The sequence below is a fragment of the Podarcis vaucheri genome (assembly GCF_965113315.1).
Source record: "Podarcis vaucheri genome assembly, chromosome: 4".
Lineage (NCBI taxonomy): Eukaryota > Metazoa > Chordata > Lepidosauria > Squamata > Lacertidae > Podarcis > Podarcis vaucheri.
The window spans coordinates 30660447-30682445 of NC_138762.1; the positions used below are offsets into that span (position 1 = coordinate 30660447).

At 38.8% G+C, this 21999-nt stretch overlaps 1 protein-coding gene across 3 annotated transcripts in view; it reads left to right on the forward strand.

The window, feature by feature from the left end:
* Nucleotides 1-21999, forward strand: part of NBEA (neurobeachin) — a 353050-nt gene that overhangs the window by 257163 nt on the left and 73888 nt on the right. For all 3 annotated transcript variants that reach the window (XM_082221535.1, XM_082221536.1, XM_082221534.1), the window contains 4 exons: nt 5171-5288; nt 7376-7478; nt 10393-10508; nt 17644-17756. In XM_082221535.1, the coding sequence (XP_082077661.1) occupies nt 5171-5288; nt 7376-7478; nt 10393-10508; nt 17644-17756 (450 nt within the window). The remainder of the gene's footprint in view (nt 1-5170; nt 5289-7375; nt 7479-10392; nt 10509-17643; nt 17757-21999) is intronic.

Sequence of the window (21999 nt, forward strand, 5' to 3'; positions counted from 1 at the left end):
TGGTATATCCAGTGCAGCTGAAAGCCAACCCCTTCATTCATAGAAATCCGAGCACTTACCTTTCCTTTGTATTGTTAGTTACTGCTGCTTTAGTTTGTGGTCTCTATGACAACTGTTTAAATTGGGATGGGCAACTGTCATCTCCAGTATTACCGAAAGAAAAGTGTTAGTGAGCACACAGTCCCATAGACAGAGCATTTCAATATAATCCAATTTTAATTGAGCTCCAGAGACTTTGATGTGCTGCAGAAGGTTGGGAGAAAGCTATTCCAGAGAGAAATTAAAGCAGCCCAGCAAGGCTTCACTACTCCAGACTGTCACCATTTTAAATAAGCATTAGCATCAGACTTAACCTTCCCCTATGGAACATCTCTTTCAGCCTTTTCCTGCTTTTTTGCCATATGTTACAAAGGCAAAGACACTTTCATCTTTCTATATACATTTTTACACCCTCTTGATTAGGTTTGAAAGGCATGTACTGGACTTGAGGTGCATCAGAGGCTGTCTCTTGGACCTTGCTTTTGCAGTTCATAAAAAGAAATCGAAAGCAGGAAAGGGATTAGTTTGCAATTGTCATCTGGCGTGTGTTGGATTTTCTCTAGAAGGCTGCTGTGAAAGCAACCTAGCCTGATGCTAAAAAGTTAAAGATTAGACATTACAATTATTTTTAGCTTGGGACTTGCACATCCCCCTCCCCCGCCCTGTGGGTATGTGGATACTAGCTTATTTGAGGATATGTGTGTCAGATAAGAGAGCCATCTTTAGCCATATGCACACAATACCCTTATGTTTGCCAACAGGGTATGGCCAGAAAAGAGCCACAGGGGAATGGCAATCAGCAATGAGACGGATGCTGGCTAATAATAGGCGGAGAGGAGGGAATGCAAGCTCTTTAACAGATCACAAACATTGGAAGGATTCACTTATAGTTCTAGAAACAGTTTTTATTTCATTGCCTTGGGCGAAACGATTCCATTACTAGTATTAATTATGGCCGCGAGAGAAGACCCAAAGGACTCCGAATGTGGCTGCTTCAATTCTTGGATCTTAACTTTCTAACCACTCCTAGCACGCTCAGTCGTAAGCTCACGTTATGGAGAGCACACAAGTGTGTCAGAAGCCACAGTAGAGGAAAATGGGGAACAAGGCACTCTGGCTTGGATAGCACTCTGTTTTTTCTGTGTCTGTGTGGTGGGATACTCAAATGCAAGTACAAATGAAAAAAGACCTACCATACCACTTATTCACACTGGTAGATCACCTTAGTCCTCGGAAGATTTAGAATGCCAAACAAGGGCAATACGTTATTTAACAACGGTGTTGTGTTGTTTGATGTTAAAAGGTAAAGGTACCCCTGACCGTTAGGTCCAGTCGTGGACGATTCTGGGGTTGCGTGCTCATCTCGCTCTATAGGCTGAGGGAGCTGGCGTTTGTCTGCAGTCAGCTTCCAGTTCATGTGGCCAGCATGACTAAGCCACTTCTGGTGAACCAGTGCACGGAAATGCCGTTTACTTTCCCGCCAGAGCGGTACCCATTTATCTACTTGCACTTTGACATGCTTTCAAACTGCTAGGTGGGCAGGAGCTGGGACGGAACAATGGGAGCTCACCCCATCATGGGGATTCGAACCGCCAAAGACTTTCCACTGTATTTCGCCTACCCCGCAATTTTCAGTTTTCCCCCACCCAACCTTTCAGCATTCTCAATCCTCCTGTGCCACTTATTGGGAGGAGCTGATTGTCAGTTTGATTTTTTCCCTTCTTCTGCAAACCTTGGAGCTCCCCCAAGCATGCTGATACATCACATTTTCTGTCACCTTCTTTTGGCTACAGAACTGTTATAGCTTAGCACCTGAGTTCGGATGTCTGCGTGCATGAAGACAAGCGCATGCACATAAACTGTGTAAATTAGTATAAGGTTATAATTCATTGGGGGATGTTTCTGGCTCCTCCTTCAGTTCCTGAGGTTTGAGGTTTGCTCTGCCCTCTTATGGCAGCATTCTGGAGAATAAAATTATATTCCAACAGCAATAGCGGTACAATAAAAATGACCACTAAAATGAAGGCGCTATGTGCGCTCAAATTAAGCAGCAGCCTTCTCCATGGGTTTCAGCCTGGGCATGACTTGTAAAGCCTTGCCTGGAAAAAGACACTCCTTGCCACTGAGGCTACTTGGGCATCCAGTGACATGGTTGAATCAAGGACTACTCCCAGATTACGTACTTGATCATTGCACCAGTAGGAGTGTCTACTTGGGAGTCTTCTGCAGAGACTACATGAGACTATCCATTTTAGGGTAGGCTTAACAGGGGGGATAAGGGACGCGGGTGGCGCTGTGGATTAAACCACAGAGCCTAGGACTTGCTGATCAGAAGGTCGGCGGTTTAAATCCTCGCGACAGGTTGAGCTCCCGTTGCTCGGTCCCTGCTCCTGCCAACCTAGCAGTTCAAAAGCATGTCAAAGTACAAGTAGATAAATAGGTACCACTCCAGCAGGAAGGTAAACGGTGTTTCCGTGCGTTGCTCTGGTTCGCCAGAAGCGGCTTAGACATGCTGGCCACATGACCCGGAAGCTGTATGCCGGCTCCCTCGGCCAGTAAAGCAAGATGAGCGCTGCAACCCCAGAGTCGTCCACGACTGGACCTAATGGTCAGGGGTCCCTTTACCTTTAACAGGGGGGAGCCCAATGAGGAAAGGTTAAAGGAACTGGGTATGTTTAGCCTGGAGAAGACCAAGGACTGGAGGAATATAATAGCAGTCTTCAAAGATGTGAAGGTTTCTTACGTGGAAGAAGTCTTGTCCTATGCTGCCCCAGAGGAGTAGATGTAATGAACTTAAGTTACAGGAGAGTAGATTTTTATTCGGCTTTAGAGAAAATTTCAGAGTAGTAAGATGAGTTTAACTATGCAATTAATTAGCATGGGGAGAAATAGGCTCTCCTTTGTCATTCAACCAAAGGCTGGATTTCTTGCATCAAGCAGAAATTTGAACTTGGTGACCTACAATATCTTCTCCAAATATGACTATATGAAGAAAACAGTCCATGGGCTGAATACTGCCATAGCATGCTGGAGAGAGCAGAAAACAAAAGCAAGAGTCCCTATAAATCTGACCTATGGGGAATTTCATCCAGACCCGAAGTAAGACAATCAGATCCTGAGCTGCTGTGTAATGTATGATTTTACCTCCAAGCTAAACCTTTTCCCTTGCATAAAGAAACATAAATATATATTGTTTCCCTGACTTAAACAAATGAATATGGTTTGCCCATGTATATTTATGCATACTGTCACATTCTACCTACTTGTTTTCCTTTCATGTGAATGTTTCCCTTTATGACAGAAAAATAGGTATTTCACACATTTTCATAGAGAGAGAGAGAGAGAGAGAGAGAGAGAATATATGTCCCTGTTTGTATTCTCAGGATTTTTCATTGTTTGTATTCTAAGGTTTCTTTATTATTAATATTTCTAGTTTATTTCTCCACAGATTTTAAATATGTTTCATTAACTTGTGTGGACAACATTACATGTTAAGAAAGGTCCAATTCTAGCATAACTCCAAATTTTGGTGCTTATGTATAGCAACCAGGTGAACATTTAAGGGTATCTGGCAGCAGCTTCTGTGACATACAGAACATCATAGGATCCTAGATATACATTTTTAACATCTTAAATCTACCGACGTCTCTAATTTCTTCTAGGACATTGAATGCTTAGCGTTAACAAAAAATACCCTATACAGAAACTGGTATAAATCGAGGAGTTATAGTTTTAGATTACCTCACATTTTGCATAAAGATTTATGCTATTTAGTATCATATATCAAAGAAAACTAAATGTCTATCAAGGTATATTGTAAGGTGACTTGATACGTGTGTAATTATGTACGCAGAAGAAGACATCTGATGCTAAAAATCTCCTTAATCTGATAGACAAAGGTGTTGCACGATCTACTGATTCAATGTTTAGCTGGTAAAGTTCGTTCTGGAGTAAGCTGCATTGATCAAATAGTGAATATAATTAATCATTAGAATACACCTAGCAAATTCTTAATTACTTGGAGTCTTTAGTACAAGGTATGTTCTACAACATGATTCACGGATAGCTATAGTATATGAGCAATAACTGATGGGATTGTACCTATTCATTGACTCAAATAAGGTGTCATTGTATTCCCACTGTTCTTTAAACCTGTGAATCTAAGCTGTGCACTTTTTTCTTTGCTTTTTAGCCAACTAGAATTATTACCGTAATTCATTCCATGACAGAGAACCAAAGATAAATAAATAAATAAATCATTCATGGAAGTTTGCTGTCTAAAACAGACTTTAGACTCTAAATAAGAATGCAACTCTATCCAAATATTCATTAGATGTGAACAGCCATACATTTTAACCCAAATGTGCAGTATATTTACTCTGAATTAAGTTCCACAGAGGTCACTGGCATTCACTTCCTAGGTGATATACCGTACTTAGAATTGCAGCCTAAGAAATCAAATCAGGTCATTAATCAGTTCCCAAAAGTGGAAGGCTAAAAAAGAAGTTTAAAAGGTGATGATAATACTATTGTCAAGTCTTTTGGTAGTAACAAAAATTTTTGCTTTCAGGTATCTCCTTCCAGCTTGTGGTCACCTTAAAAACCAGCATGTTGCTATGATAGAAATTTCCTGCTATTGCCATTGTCGTTGTAAAAGTGCGGAACTGAAATATTTGTCCACATGTTGCATTTTTGTATTTTCGTCTTGTCTGGTTTCTCAAACCCAGATTTGTCATTAATAGAGGCATGATACCTGTTGGAGGACTGGAACCCAAGAAAAAAATTCTGGTTGGTTACTTCACCGACAAATAACTTGAGACAATTTTGCTTTCTCTGAACTTCCCTTTGCTTTCATTTGACCAACATTTCCTTCAGTAACAGTATTTTCTCAGGGGTTTTCTTTCATCTCAGTTCCCTTAGAATAGGTGGCTGATGATTCATAGGGTCGCCAGATTTGGCAGGAGGTGATCTTTTTAAAGTGTGACATTGCCCAGCAAACAGGGAGGAATGGCATCATATCACATAAAAAGAATTCTTCAAGATACAGGGAAAAAATAATACTTAAGCATAAGTCAGTTTTTATTAGTAGCACCAAAATCACAAGTCAAAAAGTGTTCTTTTTCTTTTGTAGGTTCTTGCTTATACAGAAGGCCTTCATGGAAAATGGATGTTCAGCGAAATTCGAGCTGTTTTCTCAAGACGTTACCTTCTTCAGAATACAGCCTTGGAGGTGTTCATGGCAAACAGAAGTATGTTCACTGCATGTTTTGAATAAAGTATTTGTACATCTGTTTAAAAACTAACAAAACCTACCAGATCTGAAAATGTGCATCCAGAAATGATATTTAGTTTCTCACTTTTTGTTTCCAGGCAGAAGTAATGATCCATACATGTCTATGAGTAGACAGCCAATGCATGGGACAGTGGGAAAGAGAAGGCTTCACTGAGCCCCAGCTGCTGCAGCGGGATGGCTCATATTCTGAATTTTACTCAGTTTTTAGATCAAATATTTGGTGCAGTTCATGAACAAAATATTAACAACAAATGTGATTGACTTCAGGTTATCAAAGTAATTATGTTTTTATTTGTTAGCAAATATTGGCTATGGGAAGGAGCTTTTCCATCCATAGAAGGTGAAATTCGGATCCTACCTGATATATCTCTGATAGGCCACATGATATGCTTTATCAACAACTATGAGTAGAACAATGGCTATGTTCTACTCTGCTGTCAGAGGCAGTATGCCCCCGAATACCAGATACTGAGACTTGCTAGTGGATAGAATGCTGTTCCTCTCAGGCAATGGCTTTTGGGTTTCCCATAGGTGTATAATTGACCACTGTGAGAACAGGTTGCTGGACTAGATGGTCCATTGGCCTGTTCCAGCAGGCACTTCTTATGTCCTCACACTATATTACTTAAACAACAACATAATGCTTTAAAATTATTAGACTTCAAAATATAATGAATCTTAAGCAGCTGAGAGTGTAACTTTGCCATCTGATGAATTTGTCGATAGCATAAAATCTGTGTATTGCAAAAAAGTAAACATAACAATTAACCATTCATTTGAGCACAGTGAATTCTCCAGGAAATGACCTGCAAACATCACTGAAATTACTGGAATGTTCTTGTGTAATACAAAGCTGATATTGTGTTCCCCCACAACTGAGTCCAAAATATGGAGACTATTAGTTATAAATCGGAGGAGAAAATTGTCTGTCCATTGTGTTATAGAATGGGTGGTGTATATGTATACCAGGAAATAACACTTCAGGAATGAACTTTTACGCCCAAATAAGCAATTATGTAAAAGAAGTGTCACTTTTCAAAGGATCCAAGTATGTATTTTAGATGTAAAAAGCTGTGTTAATCACCACAATATTAAAGCAATGTAATTAGTATGAACAAACAGCAGTTCTGGTGAATTTTTAAAGTAACCAATGAGCATTCTGTTGAAGGGGCTACAGGACTGAATAGGTGGATGTGCACCTTTCTTCCCGAGTATGGTTTTCTGCAAGATAGGACCTTGATGCACAGTGTAGCTCTGCCTACCTTTCTATGTAGGAATCTGAGAAGGGCCCTTTAAAGTGCCTTGGTTTCATAGAAGGATAAAGTTACAGCCAATGACCTTTTCTCACCTCCCTTCTTTGGTAACTATATATCAATATGGAGATGAAAGAGATGGCTTCATGGCTGTGGAGTCCCAGCTGCATAACACTCTGCCCTCAGAGATTCAGCTGACACCATCAGTGGTCTTCTTTTCTCACCAAGTTAAGAGCTGCCTGTTTATGCAGGCCTTTTGGTCATGCAAACTGTAATTGATATTGGGCTTCCCAGTTTGATGAGATTTACTGATTGGTCGCGATCTTATGTACAGCAGTGTAACTGTTATTTTATATTATGTGTAAAATATTACTTGCACCCTGAGATTTTTAGCTGGGCTAAAAATAGTTTAATAAATAAATATACATTATCATATAGATTTATTAAAACATGCTTATTTATTTATTTATTTATTTATTTATTTATTTATTTATTTATTTGAATAACACCAGGCGTCACTGTTAATCTTTAACCGTCTCTTGAAGACTCTGCATGCCAACAGACCTATTCAGTTGCTTATGATTATGAGCAAGTCATTCTTGTGACTATTTTGAATCATTTTATCATATTTTATCTATTGCGGCAGCTTGTATGTGAGTGGGCTGTATAGTAATACTTTTACTTATAAATAAATGTAATTTTTTTGTGAGATATCATGAGGTGTTGTACACAGAAACGTCTGTTTGCACATTAGTCAGTTCCTAACATCTCAATTCTGGTTGTCCAACAGCTTCCGTAATGTTCAATTTTCCTGACCAAGCAACAGTCAAAAAGGTTGTGTACAGCTTACCTCGTGTTGGAGTAGGAACCAGCTATGGCTTGCCACAAGCTAGGTATCATGATATATCTTATTTCCTGTTTTCTTTTGTGGTAACTTCAGAGTAGATTCACACAAGATTGTCATGTGATGATAATGCATGAAAGCTCGATTATGTGGAGTATCTATCATGCGTCAGTGATCATAGTCACGGAAACATTGCATTACTTTCAAGTAAAATCATTTGTGGGTGTCATGTCCATTCACTCTCAGATCGCTTCCTGTTCAGACAGGAATCATAATTGTTAAACAGGTTACTGCCAGGTGTTCTGGAATCGTCATCAAGATGGAATTAACAGATTAGTTTTTAACAGTGCTATTCTATAAATGTTTATTCCGTCCCACTGACTTCATTGGCGACTCACAGGAAAGTATGTTTACAATTGCAGCCTAAATTACTTGTAATATACATTCTTTTAAAAGTATAATTAGAAAATTCCACCTTCCCATCATTGTATTTTAGTCTGTTCCACTTACAGGAAAATTATTGTTTAAATAGTGTGTGGATCTTTCACTGTTTTGATTTTTTAAAAATGTTGCCTACTCTACTGTTACAGGTCAGAGACTCTCTATCCCTTTGTGCAGAAATTAGATTTTTATGTAGGGATGCCTGTTCACTGGCGATTAATGCTAAAAGCACAGGAAAATGTAAGGATTTTACTTATGTTTAAAATGTCATAAACATGATAAAGATGCTCACAATGGTAGGGATACTGGTTATTTAGAAGACTTTGTTAACCCCAGCCTCATAGGACACAGTTCACCAACCAACGCTCTCCCATCTCCTACTGAAATGCTTACTAGTCATGCTGACACACAAGTGCTTAGGGAATATTGCTTCCTTGGTCTGTTGAGATGTTGCTGTTTTCCAATAAACAAAAGTAACATTTCCATATACACATTTGCGGTAGGATATCCAAAAGGTAATGTGACTTGATCAAAGCTGGGCAGATTTAGAAAACACCACAGTAGTGTGTCCTTCCTACGTTATTTGAAACATAAGGGCATGGAACCAATTTACTGTGCATAATTTATTTAACTCTGCCACAGTAATTCACACTCCGTGATTTTCTTCAGCTATCTTACCAGTAGGAAGCTATCAGAAGAGATTTGTTTTGCATCATATTCTGTCAAATCAGAAGGTAGCATCCAAAAATAAAAGCCCTTAAAGAATCCAAGTAATGCCTAAAAATAAGTAGATTGTACTAATACTGTGAGTGAAATAAAATATTCCAACATTTCCAAAATGTGAGTGGAACAAATTTTTCTACTCCACCATTCTGTATCATACAATGTTAATTATATTGCATATATGATTTCTGCGGGTTCTTTTATACCAAATATATAACAGTCCTTATAACAATTCTATAAGGTTAGTTAATATGAACCCCTATCCAGCAGATGAGACCAATAAAGCTGAAAGAGAGGGGCTTGCTTAAGACCACTGAGTGAATTCATGGTACAAGTGAGATTTTAAGCAGGAGCTACTACGACTATTTATTTAAATTTGTATACAGTGGTGCCTCGCAAGACGAAAAGAATCCGTTCTGTGATTCTCTTCGTCTAGCGGTTTTTTCGTCTTGCGAAGCAAGCCCATTGATGGAGTAGCGGATTAGCGCTATTAGCGGCTTTTATCGGCTTATCGGCTTATCGGATCAGCTGATAAGCGGCTTAGCGGCTTAGAAAAAGGGGGAGGGGGGAAAACTGCAGGAACTCACAAGACATTTTCGTCTTGCGAAGCAAGCCCATAGGAAATTCGTTTTGCGAAGCACCTCCAAAACGGAAAACTCTTTCGTCTAGCGAGTTTTCCATCTTGCGAGGCATTCGTCTTGCGGGGCACCACTGTACCACCCTTCATCCGAAGATCACAACATAAAAATAGAAAATGAGAACACAAAATACACAATAAAAACAAGAACAATAAAAACCAGTAACCTCCCCCCCCCAAAAAAAAAAAAACCATTTAAAGGCCATACAGCCAAAGGCCTGGTAAAAGAGAAATGTTTTCTCCTGGCGCCTAAAAATATGAATGTGCCAGGCAAGCTTCCCTGCAGAGAGCATTCCACGAGTAGGAAGTTATCACAGAAAAGACCCATTCTCGTGTTGCCACAATCCAGACCTCTCTTAAAGGAGGCACACCAAGAAAGGCCTCAGACGATGATCCAAGTAGGTTCATATGGAGAAAGGTGGTTTTTGAAGTATTGCGATCCTGAGGCATTTAATACCAACCCTTTGAATTGTGTGCAGTAACTAATTGGCAGCCAATGCAGTTGGGCCAGGATCGGTGAAATATACTCAAACCATCTTGCCCACGTGAGCTACCTGGCTGCAACAACTCAAGTTTCTGAACCATCTTGACAGGCAACCCAACATATAGCATGTTGCAATAATCTAGCCTAGAATTACCAGAGCACAGACGGCACAGGCTATCCTTGTCCAGATAGGGGGGCAGCTGATGGAAGGCATTCTATACCACTGAGGCTACCTGACCCCCAAGCGACAGCAATGGATCCAGAAGTATCCCCCAAACCACGTACCCACCCCTTCAAATGGAGCATAACCCCATCAGGTAAACTAGTGTAGGGAACCACCCACTAGCAGTGCCCCTGCTTTACCTGGATTGAGCTTCAGTTTGTTGGCTCTCATCCAGACCATTGTCTGATTGCAGTTCCGCACAGCTACTCTCATACAAGTTCAATTAAATTTTAAAAGATTTGTGAAAGTACTACTATAACTATATTGGATTGGATTGTGAATCCAGTGTTTACATCTGGTGGTCCTGTTAGCATGTATTCTATATGTTCTAATAACAACTAAGTCTTTTTCAACAACGGTGTGAAAAAGAATACATAATTCTGAGTTATAAAATGCTAATAAGTCTGCAATATAGAAACAACTATTAGAATGTGTTCTTTAAATTTAATTCCTAGACGGATTTCTCTGGCCACTCCCCGTCAACTGTATAAATCTTCCAATATGACTCAGCGCTGGCAACGAAGGGAGATTTCAAACTTTGAGTATTTGATGTTTCTCAATACTATAGCAGGTAAGTCTTTTGTCTCTTTAATCCTTCATAATATGTTTATGTTTGTCAACTTCTTGAGTACCGTGACTTGATAGAATGCACTTATCTATCTGGAATTTAGCTGTGGCTGTATGATAGATTCTGAAAAACTCACATTAAATTTTATCGAAAAATGCACAACCTATCACCCAGACTTCAAATTTATTTATTGTGGTGGTGGTTGTTCTTTGCTCTCCTTCTGCCATTTCCTCTGCTGACAGCTTTGTCTGAAGCTTTATTAGAGTCAACAAACCATTGCCAGTGTGTGTCTGGAAATAATAATGGGAAAATGTAATTTCGCTACTTCGTCATTCTTAGCAACAGCAACTAGACAGCAAAATAACAGTAGTATCCTGCCTAGTACAGATGTCACCTAGGTGGTGTTATGATTAAATTGCAGCATCTTCCCTTTTTTAGCACCTTAAACTGGAATGCATGAGAACTGATCTTTAAAATTAGGCCCACGATTCAAAACCTTTCTACATGACTTAAGGAGAGGTGGGTCTCACTAGCACTTGAAACTAATTAATGCATGCTGGCTTGAAATATAAAATGATATACAAGGATTTACTGTTAATATACAACAGCATAATTGTTGTACCATTAATATATCAACATCACAGCATCCAAAAATAATACAAATCTTGCCACAGGTAAATTTTCTCAGGTGGAATGAAATTCAGCTGAATGTCCATTGAGCCTTAGGTAGGAGACAAAGAAATACACACACACACACACACACACACAAATGTGCAAACATGTTGGTATTTATTTTGTGTCATATTCTATAAATATATGGTTAGTAAGTCATGCTTAGGCCTGGGCCAGGCAAAACCATGCAGACCAGATACATTTCATTTCACTTTGAAAATGACTCAGTATGATTAATTTGTTAGTCTGTAGCATGGGATTTATTACAGTAATAATTCAGTACTATGTAGAGCCATAAATCCCATTTAATGAATTTTAGATGTTAGAATAACCTACCATAATAGTGGATCATTATGCAATGACATTAACTTTCTTAAGCTAGTATGCTATAAATACTTTAATGATAATATCTAGCATTTATATAGCACTTAGAGTGCTCAAAAAATTCACATAAATTAGCTCAAGAATCCTGATAGCAATCCCATTTGGTAGCCTAGTATTATTGTAGATTTCCCTTTATCAAGATTTTTCTATATTTTTTTGTCTCCTTTCCACCTGCTTTGAGATGTAAGAACTCACTTAGCAACCATTTCATTTTCGAGTTTTCACTTGCCTACATAAATGAACAGAGACATCTTGAGTCATCTTTCGTTGAATCCACTGCGTTGCCTTAGTCATAAAGGCGTAAGAGCCCTGTTGGAGTAGACCAGAAGCCCATCTCATCCAGCATTCTGTTCCCAGAGTGACCAACCATGTTTTTGTTGGAAGCGCATAAGCTGAAGAGCTTAAGACAATAGCCCTCTCCCATAGTTGCTTCCCAGCAACTGGCATTCAGAGGCATAGTGACTCCAGCCCTGGAGGCAGTATATGGCTATTGTTGCTAGTAGCCATTGAAGACTTTATCCTCCATGAATTTGTCCAGTACCCCTTTAAAACCATATAAGTTGATGGCCATTGCCATAGCAAATTTAATACATTTATTAAGTTCTGTGTGAAGAAGTACTTACTTTTTCTGCCCAGAATCACCCATTGGATGACCCTATCAATGGTCTCTCTATTCGCTTTCTGCACATCATGCATAATTTTAACTCCTTTCTTGTCTGCCCCCCCCCAAAACTAAAAAACCCCAGCAGTTTCTGCATAAAGGAGTTGCTTCATTCCTCTCACCAGAATTGGTTGCCATTTTCAGTTCTGTAATATCCTTTCTGAGATCTGGCAAACAAAATTGTTCACAGTATTCCAAATATGTTGTGTTAAATATTTTTTATACAGATATTGTGATATTAGCAAGTTTTCAATCCCTTTTGTCATACACAAGTTGTCATGCACAGTGTTTTCTTTGAGATGTTCATAATCTTTTCCTGACCAATCACCATCAGCTCAGAAAGTGTATATGTGAAATTAGGATTTTTTGCACCATTGTGCATCAATTTTCACTTACACTGAATTGCCCTCTTGCTCATCCTAGCTCTAGGACAGGGGTTGTTTTCTGGTGCCCAACAGTCCCCTCCCTTAGCTGAAAATAAGCTTGAAAGATGCATTATATTGTTGGCAATATAATAGTTTGTGGTGGCCACAATAGTTTATCTGGTTTGCAAATGGGCCCATGGGCCCAAAAAGGTTGACACTCCCTCCTCTACGCCACTTACAAACAAGTTAAAAATGCTGGTCCTTGGGGATCACGCTTCTTCCTACATCCCTTCACTGTGAGAAGTGTCCATTGTGTCTTAAATCTTTGCTTACTGTTCTTTAACCAATTACTGATGTCTAAGAAGACCTGCCCTTTTATCCCATGACTGCTACATTTACTTAAGTGCCTTGGAGAGGGACTTTGTTGAAAGCTTTTTGAAAATCCAAGTAAACATTAGGGATGGAGGATAATTTTGCTTGGTTTGTATATTTAAGTGAACTAACCTAATTTGCACCTCTTAGAATTATATACAGATCAGAATGTAATTCTTCAGATTTTACACCTCTAAATTTAATGATACAGTTTTTGAATGAAGACACACACCGACATCAATTTAAAAGTATATATTTTAGGATCAAATACATTTGGAAACGATCATCTCAGCTATCTCAGCTATCTGCCAATCTCCTATTCGCACCACCCTTCTGAGTAATACCCCTCCCCACCTTCTCACTATATAGAAGGATCTGGCAACTTCTGTTTCAGTGTATCTGAAGAAGTGTGCATGCACACGAAAGCTCATACCAAGAACTAACTTAGTTGGTCTTTAAGGTGCTACTGGAAGGAATTTTTTTATTTTGACTATGGCAGACCAACACGGCTACCTATCTGTATTTGGAAACGAGTGCATTGAGACAAAATATGTATGTATATATGAATTTTCATACAGCTGTTTAAATTTTTAAAATCCACAGATTAATGCAGAAATTGGACTGAACAAATTTATGAATAAACACATGAAATAGGCTAAACCATCCATCTCTAGTATACACTCCTATCCACATGCTTAACATTCTCAAAGAACTCTATTTAACAGAGAGAGATGGGACTTGTATATGCAGAAACCATGTTATTTCATCTTATGCAAGACTTGTTTTTCTATATGATTGATATTTTCCTTCATTCATGCTTTCCACCAGTTTACCCATACACATTAAGCTAACTAGCTTGACATGGATTCTGGATTTTCTGTGGATACCTTTAAAAACAAAAATGTGTTACATTTACTGCTAGCTAGTCCTTCTTCCTTCCTTTTGCCTATCCATTTGTTTGAGGGAGATAAGCACCTTCTTGATGCAGTTACACTCCTCATCAAATAAAGTTTTGATGATAAAGGAGTAAGTAACATAGCTGTCATGGATGGTAATAATGGTTAGGGACCAGATCTAAATCTGTATTCAGTGAGCTCAATAGAAGTTATTGATGCAAAAATGAGATTCACTACATGAGTCTTTCTTAATCTGTTCACAAAGCAGAATAGGAATATAATAATACGTTTACAGATTAGAGCTTTAGGAGATTTACAGTGTAATCCTGTATATGTCTACTCAGAAGTAAGTGCCACTGAGTTTAGAGGGGCTTAGGCTGCAATCCTGTACATATTTAACTAGGAGTAAGCCCCATTGTGGGCTTGCTTCTTCATAAATAAGAATAGGATTGCACTCTAGTTAATCTTAATGGATTTGCAGACGTTCCTCATATACTAATCTCATCCATTTTAAAATAATGCTCTAAATCAATCAAAGAACTTCAAAATCTATTCACTAATAAAATAACAATAACAAACCAGCAAGGAAGTTGCTAAAAGTAAGACTTCCATAACTGTATCTGTAGTTTGCAGTCAAAATGGTTGTTCGGAGTCTGAGAGCTCTTCTTTTGACAAGCATACCCAGTTGCTTTCTCTCTACTTCGTTCTGCTCCCAAGGTCTTCACCTCTTCTCTGCCCCTCTTGTCACTGGACATATTTCATCATGTTTACAGCGCTGTGTGGTTTCTTTTTCTTTTTCCAAAGGTAAACATGGCACTCTGCTACTTATCAGTCAGTCTAAGTTTTATACTCTGCCTGCCCCTGGCTTTTGTCTTCATTTTGTAGACGTAGGACTTCCTGACTGGGAATTCTTGAGAATTGAGCAGAGTCAGAATTATTTATAAAATTCTGACTCTGCACAATTCTCAGGAATCCCCTGATTTATAGAGAGGAGAAGGAGAAATCACTACTTTTACTGATTCAGCACCACTTTTCTCACTAGAAAATGAAAGGTGCTATATGTAATAAGCAATTAAAAAGAACAGTACGCTCTCACTTTAATTACTATAATATTAATAAAAGATCCTTCCACTGGAAAAGATGGAAGAGTCAGGTAGTTCAGTCTAGCAGCCAGAATTATGTCTCACTGCAATACTTGCATCTGTTTTTAGGTAGCATGTTAATCATGCTTCAGATATAGATATAGATATAGATATAGATAAAATAAAAAATAATATACCTCATATGTCACAACAGAAAATAATGAATGTGGAAGAAGAGCATGCAGACTTGGTTGTAAATGATATTCTATAAGAAGTGGAAAGTATTTCTTAACTAAAACATATAAAATGTTAAAGCTCTAATTAGTAAAAATGAATATTCACACATATAGTTAGCTGAAAATCATACACTAAAAAGGGTGAACAATATTCTCTTTCTTTCGGATGGAAAGTATTTTTAACATGTTAGTAGAAAATTGACATATTCAGGTAACGAATTCAGCCCTACTTCTTCCCTCTCCACTTAGCATTTTCCACTTTTTTACTCTGTGATGTACAAGCCCTCACTGGTTAATTATGTATATATTTAGCTACTGCATGTGTTGGGCTTATTATTGTCATCTAATTAGATGTAACTTGAACTGCTTGCATCTAGAAAAACCATTAAAAATTCTTTCCTAATGACCTAGAGATGACAAAATGTCTGTAAAGTGTGAAGAAGTAGACAAGCACAGGAACATCGCTTTTAAAGAGTGTTAATCCAGATGCTGCAATCATCTAATTAAACAATATTTTGCTGTCATTAACATTTTCACCAAGGAATTGCAGTTATAATTTCTTTGTCAGCTGTCTCTACATCACTTTACCTTCAAGACTGAAGTGCCATATAAAAACATTAAATTGGATGGTTTAATTAAAAAGTTATTTTTAATGAAGAAACATATTCCAGTATTTCTGAGATCTCATTTTCTGTGCCTCAGTTTTTATTGTTCAAGTAGATTAGTGTCATAGGCTTGCAATATTTAATATTCAGCCTTTAACATTAATCTCTATAAGCCTAGTTGAAGGAAAATCTGCTCCTTCAGTAAAGTTAAACATACACCAATAGAGACTTGCATTTCTACAATTCATTATTTGGATAAGGAATAAATCTATGAAAAGTCTTATGTACAAACAACTAAGGACTGCATGGGGGGGAAACAAATTCCTTTTTAAACCTCTCCTGGTTGGCTTAGTGCTGTGCCGCAGGCAACTGCAATGCTTGATGTCTCACAGAGTAAGGGAAGCAAGTTCCTTTCCCCCAACAGATGCACACACAAAGTAAGCGGTGCAGATTCCGTTGTCTGTGTGCTGGTCCTGAACATGGGCTCTCCAACTGTTTCTTCTGATGGAACTACATCATATCAAGAGTGCTAAAACGTTTGCATTGCCTAAATGTCAAAATAAAAACATTCCTTCCAGTAGCACCTTAAAGACCAACTAAGTTAGTTCTTGGTATGAGCTTTCGTGTGCATGCACACTTCTTCAGATACACACGAAAGCTCATACCAAGAACTAACTTAGTTGGTCTTTAAGGTGCTACTGGAAGGAATTTTTTTATTTTGACTATGGCAGACCAACACGGCTACCTATCTGTAATTGCCTAAATGTGTGAGGTGTTGCTAAAGAATGCAAGGTTGTATAACCTGCAATTCGTTAAGCTTACCTTGCAAAGAAAAGGTCTGATTTTATGCCTCCCTAGGATTGAGAAAAGGGTGTGCTTGTGTCTAATATACATGACAGGCTGCAAAACAGGGGTTGTGAGCTGCATTAAGCTTGGAGATGCTCACAGGTCTTAGGGTGTTGTATCTGAGATTTGCATTCAAGTCCTTTGCAAGTGACCAAACAGGGTAGAGTGAATGGCTGTTGAGGGAGGAAGGAGTGGTCTCATTCTGATCTCAACGTGTCCATTGGATCTTTTGCACGGAGCTTACATGTATATACAGTGGACGCTTGGGTTGTGAATGTGATCCATGCGGGATGCACATTCGCAACCCGCAGCATTCGCAACCCACGCCTGTGCACGTGCGGGTTGCGATTCAGTACTTCTGCACATGCGCAAGGTGCAATTTAGCGCTTCTGCGCATGCACGACCGCCGACACCCGGAAGTAACCCGTTCCGGTACTTCCGGGTTTTGGAGGTCCGCAACCCGAAAAAACACAAGCTGAAGCGGCTGTAACCCCAGGTATGACTGTAATTTGTTTGTGTGTAGGTTCTTTCTTTGCACAACCAGGTACCCCAGGGTCAGGATTCCTGATTGAGAAGAGAAAGTTTACACATGTATACTGTGTTTGCTGCTGTGATTCTACATCCCCCAATGCATGTTTATTCTACATGGAAAGAACTTGGATGCAAATAAAATATATGTAAATGGTAGCCTGCTTATGCTATAATTTTCATAGAATCATGGAATTGTAGAGTTGGAAGGGATTCTGAGGGTCATCTCATCCAACCCCCTGCAATGTAGGAATCCTGCCCACAGCTGTCCCTGGGTGGGCTTGGACCACCAACCTTCTAGTTAGCAGCCAGACACACTGACCCATTGTTTTGTGTAGCTATTTTTCTCAAAATAGGTGAAATTCAGAATGTGATATTACACGGATGTGAAGAAAAATCTCTGATTGGTGTATTCTGTTTTTTATCAGTTGTTCAGTTGTCCTGTTTAATAACCATTCCATATCTTCCACGTTTCCCTCCACCATTTTCAGGACGTACATATAATGATCTAAACCAATACCCTGTATTTCCATGGGTATTAACAAATTATGAATCAGAGGAGTTGGATCTAACCTTGCCAGGAAACTTCAGAGATCTTTCAAAGGTATGTTTCAGCTACTTGTTTGTCGGAATTATTTTTATGAAAGGAAAAAGCACCCTTCTTGGAGGAAAAGTAACATTACTTGTTACTATGTAAGGGGATGTGCCTCTCCTGTATCGGTCTCCACAGCCACAGCATACACTGTAATTCTCCAACGGTTTGACTTCGCTCCCCAAGGCACACTCCTCCAGGGTCTCCCAAGACAAATGGATGGCAACATAAAAGGATCTGTGGCAGGATCTCTATTATTTAGGTTCACAATGAAAGCAACATATCATTTCAAGCAGCATGTATGTTTTTAAAGAAGATGGTGCCCCAAAACCCATTACACCTGTTTGTAATTGCTTAGGGAGGCCTATGCAAGATTCCCAATGACAAGGCAAGGATATTGGTGTTAAGTGGTGGATTTCAGTCTGTAGAGCAAGATTTTTAGCAAGTTTTAATGGCCTGCACTTGAGTTTAATCAATTGGTTTAAAACGTTGGGTTGAGGGGAACCAAACAGTAGATTTTGAGAATGCATATTCTTTTTGTACCTTTTAAATTACAATAACAGTGTCATCAACGCAAGACACACTATCATTAAGCAAAATTGCTCATAGCAGTAATCGCTTAGTGTGAATATTCAAAGAATCATAGACTTGAAGTGTTGGATGGGATCATGAAGTCATCTAGGCCAATCCCTATAACACGGGAATCTTTCTCCCAATGTAGGGCTTTAACCTATGGCCCTGAGATTTCTACCAACTGAACTATCACAGTTGCATTACGTTCAGTGTGAAAAAGTTATAAAGGATCCATAAGGAATTTTTTCATTAGATCCAACTGTGTAGAGAAGCACACTTTTCATGTGCTTTCCTAGACCACACAAAAACAAATAGAAATTAATTCATAACCTGCTGGGATAGAGGGAAATAAAATCCTTCTTATAAAAACAGATAAATTAATTTGGTTCCCTAACTGTATTTCTGATTATGGTTTCATAAGTTTTCATAAGCTAATGAGACTTGCCAAACCTGAAAATTGGATGGAAACCAAGTAAAAGTGGATAGGTGTAAGAGGAAATAGAAAGTTTGGTAATGTATGAGTCAGCTTTGACTCACTGAATTGGCATGTGTGCAGGTGTCCAAGAATACTTAGTGTAATGTGCTGTTCCTTTGGAGGAATGTGGTCCACCAGAACATTTAACTCCCTGTATTTCCTAAAGAGTTATTGCTGTTTGTAAGAACCTGAGTTCACTAAAAGGTCCCAAACAGTTCTGCATTTTGGTAGTTGCTTCTTGTACATGTAAAGCATTGATTTGCTTAAATTAATATCCTTTATGAAAAAATAACCTAAGATACGTTGTAAATGAACTTATGGTTGCTACATCTGCAGCACATCTACTGTACCAAATAGTTTATGATACAGAAGGCAGATAGAGTTTCCTATTGTTTTAATAATTTTTGAATGAAGTTTAATGTATTTTCCCTATCTGAGACTTAATTTCATCATGGTGTTAAAAATCAGGTGCCATCACTATCTGCTATGGGATTGTAGTCTATCAGGAACAGGGCTTTTTGAGGATCACTCTGTGCTACAGTATTCTCTCACCAGCAAGATCCAATAAGCCTGCTCAATTTATGTTTTTAAAAAGTTTCAGAAAATGTTTATTTCCCTTCCTCTGCAGCTTTGGATTTTGTTGATGTTGGTGTTGCTGCTGCTCTGTTTAGGCTTCTCTCCTGTGTACATTTAACTAGGGAATAATTATCACTGAAATAAATTACAGTAATACAATAGGATTGTACTATTCATTGTATTATCCTCATGATTTGTATTGTTTCATTTGCACAGTGATCTTAGGTTAGAATTTAATTTCCCATCTTGTTAGCTTATGGCAGAAAGAGAGAGCGAGAGAGAGCGTGTGTATATGTGTGTTTGTGTGTATCACACAAACCCCAAAACCCCCACACCCATATACATTTACATTAAGGTTACCAGGTTTTTTTCAATGAATCCGGGGACACTTTTCAACTTCAGTTGATGGGGATGGATTTTGTCAGGGGACTGATTTGTAAATCTGGGGACTGTCCCCAGGAAACGGGGACATCTGGTAACCTTAATTTACATACATACGTATATCTCTGTCAAGATAAACTCCTCTCACTGCAATAGAACAGGCTGATTCTATTAAAATATCTTAAGTGTGATACTATGTCATGATACTAATACTGATGACATCAGCTTCAGCCAATTTCAAAGGATTTGTGCTGCTGCTGCTAAAGTCCTGTCCAATATCTAGCAAACTGCTGGCTGGAAGAAACTGTCGCAAATATGCACCTATCAGAGATGTGTAAATGCCATTACATGGCACAGAGCACATGCAAGGAGAAGCACATGTAAAAGTGCCAAGAGGTGTAGTTGTCATTGCTGTATAGAACTATGAATGTTTCTGTTCTAGTGATAACCATTCTTAAAATACTGCAAACATAATCAAAGTCCATTTATGCTCATGAATTTCAATAGGCTTAAAGCATGCCTAAATGCATTGCAACTCTTACGCTGCATTTAAAATGGAGCTGGTGAAAGTGTATGGCTACAAATATGAGTTGTGCACCAGGAAATCCCCAATTGAAACCTCATTTTAGCCATGCGCTCATTTGCTTTAGTCCTCAATCCCTATATGGGTATAATGACTTTGGCCTAGTTTACGATGCGATGCTGTGTGTTGTACTTTGGGAATTAAACAATACTATACAAATGCAGAAGTTATTATCATATTATTGGTCATCTTCCAGAAAATTACTTGTGGCTGGGTGCACCATTGGAATTTTACTTACCACACCACACCCAATCTCAAAGTCAAGTTGGATCCAAAATAGATGTATGTGTAGCAGTGTTTAGGGAGCCAGATGCTCACTGCAAGAAGGGAAAAGGCTTCAGTCGCCCACCAAAATAGGAATGGAAATCCCTTCTACTCCTACAGGGCCAGGAGCCTTGGGCGCGGGGGGAGGGGATCCCTGTTGGTGACAGAGGTGGAGCAACTGGCGTGCGTCTGAGGGGGCATGGCGCGCATCCCAGGGGGCATGGTGCACTGTCCACAGGGGTCGTGACACGCACCCCGGGGGGTGCTGCCAATTGGGGGTTGGCATTTTGTCACCCCACCTTTGGAATGGCCTCCGGGGCAGACCGCGCCCCCCCCACCTCGGAATGTCCCAGTTGGTGAAAATGTAGCATGAAGGACTGCAAATCAAGAAACAAAAATTTGAAGTTTAAAGTACCCTTGGGATCCAGTTCTTTGGACCTAGACTAATAACTTCAATAGACTATTGCTAGTACTGAATTAATTGGCAATTATTTGTTAAATGGCTGCAGCTTAATTTAAATCATATTTTAAAACAGACACTTCAAAACAGGCTGCAATCCTATACAGTGGTACCTCAGGTTACATACACTTCAGGTTACATACGCTTCAGGTTACAGACTCCGCTAACCCAGAAATAATACCTCAGGTTAAGAACTTTGCTTCAGAATGAGAACAGAAATTGTGCTCCAGGGGCGCAGTGGCAGCAGGAGGCCCCATTAGCTAAAGTGGTCTTCAGGTTAAGAACAGTTTCAGGTTAAGAACGGACCTCCGGAACGAATTAAGTACTTAACCTGAGGTACCACTGTATACACTTATCTGGGAGTAAAGCTCCATCGAACTGAACAGAGATGTTTAGTTATATACTCTTAAGTGTAAGGGATTCTAGTTTTGTATAAAGAGGAATGTGCATTTTGACTACTAGTTGTCAATTTCACCTCTCTGTTTGGGCTAAAAAGTACAGCAGTGAATAAGGCGACTTCTAAATGCTTTCACAGTTCTTGGCAATTTTTGAAGTTTAGTTTGAAGGAGTAATTCATTAAAATCCAACAAATATCCAGTCATTTGCCTTGTTAATTTAAGATTGGACTTGTTATTACTGAGTTCCTCTTTTTATCTGTTTTTATAACACTGTTTTACTGGGTTTTATTTATTGCATTTTTATCTGTTAAGTGGTTTAGAAATGCTGAAAAAAAAGGTTTAGAATACATAGACATGCGTACACATATTCTTTTTTTGTGCACTTTTGCCCTAAAACAAGGAATTTCCTTCCTTCTTTTTTTTCTAGGAAGTGACCTATAAATGTACTTTCAAAGTAGGTAATTATTTCTATAATTAGTCAAAACAGCCTCGGGAATAGTGCTTTGGAACATTAAGGACCTAGAAATCAGGACAATATACAAGGC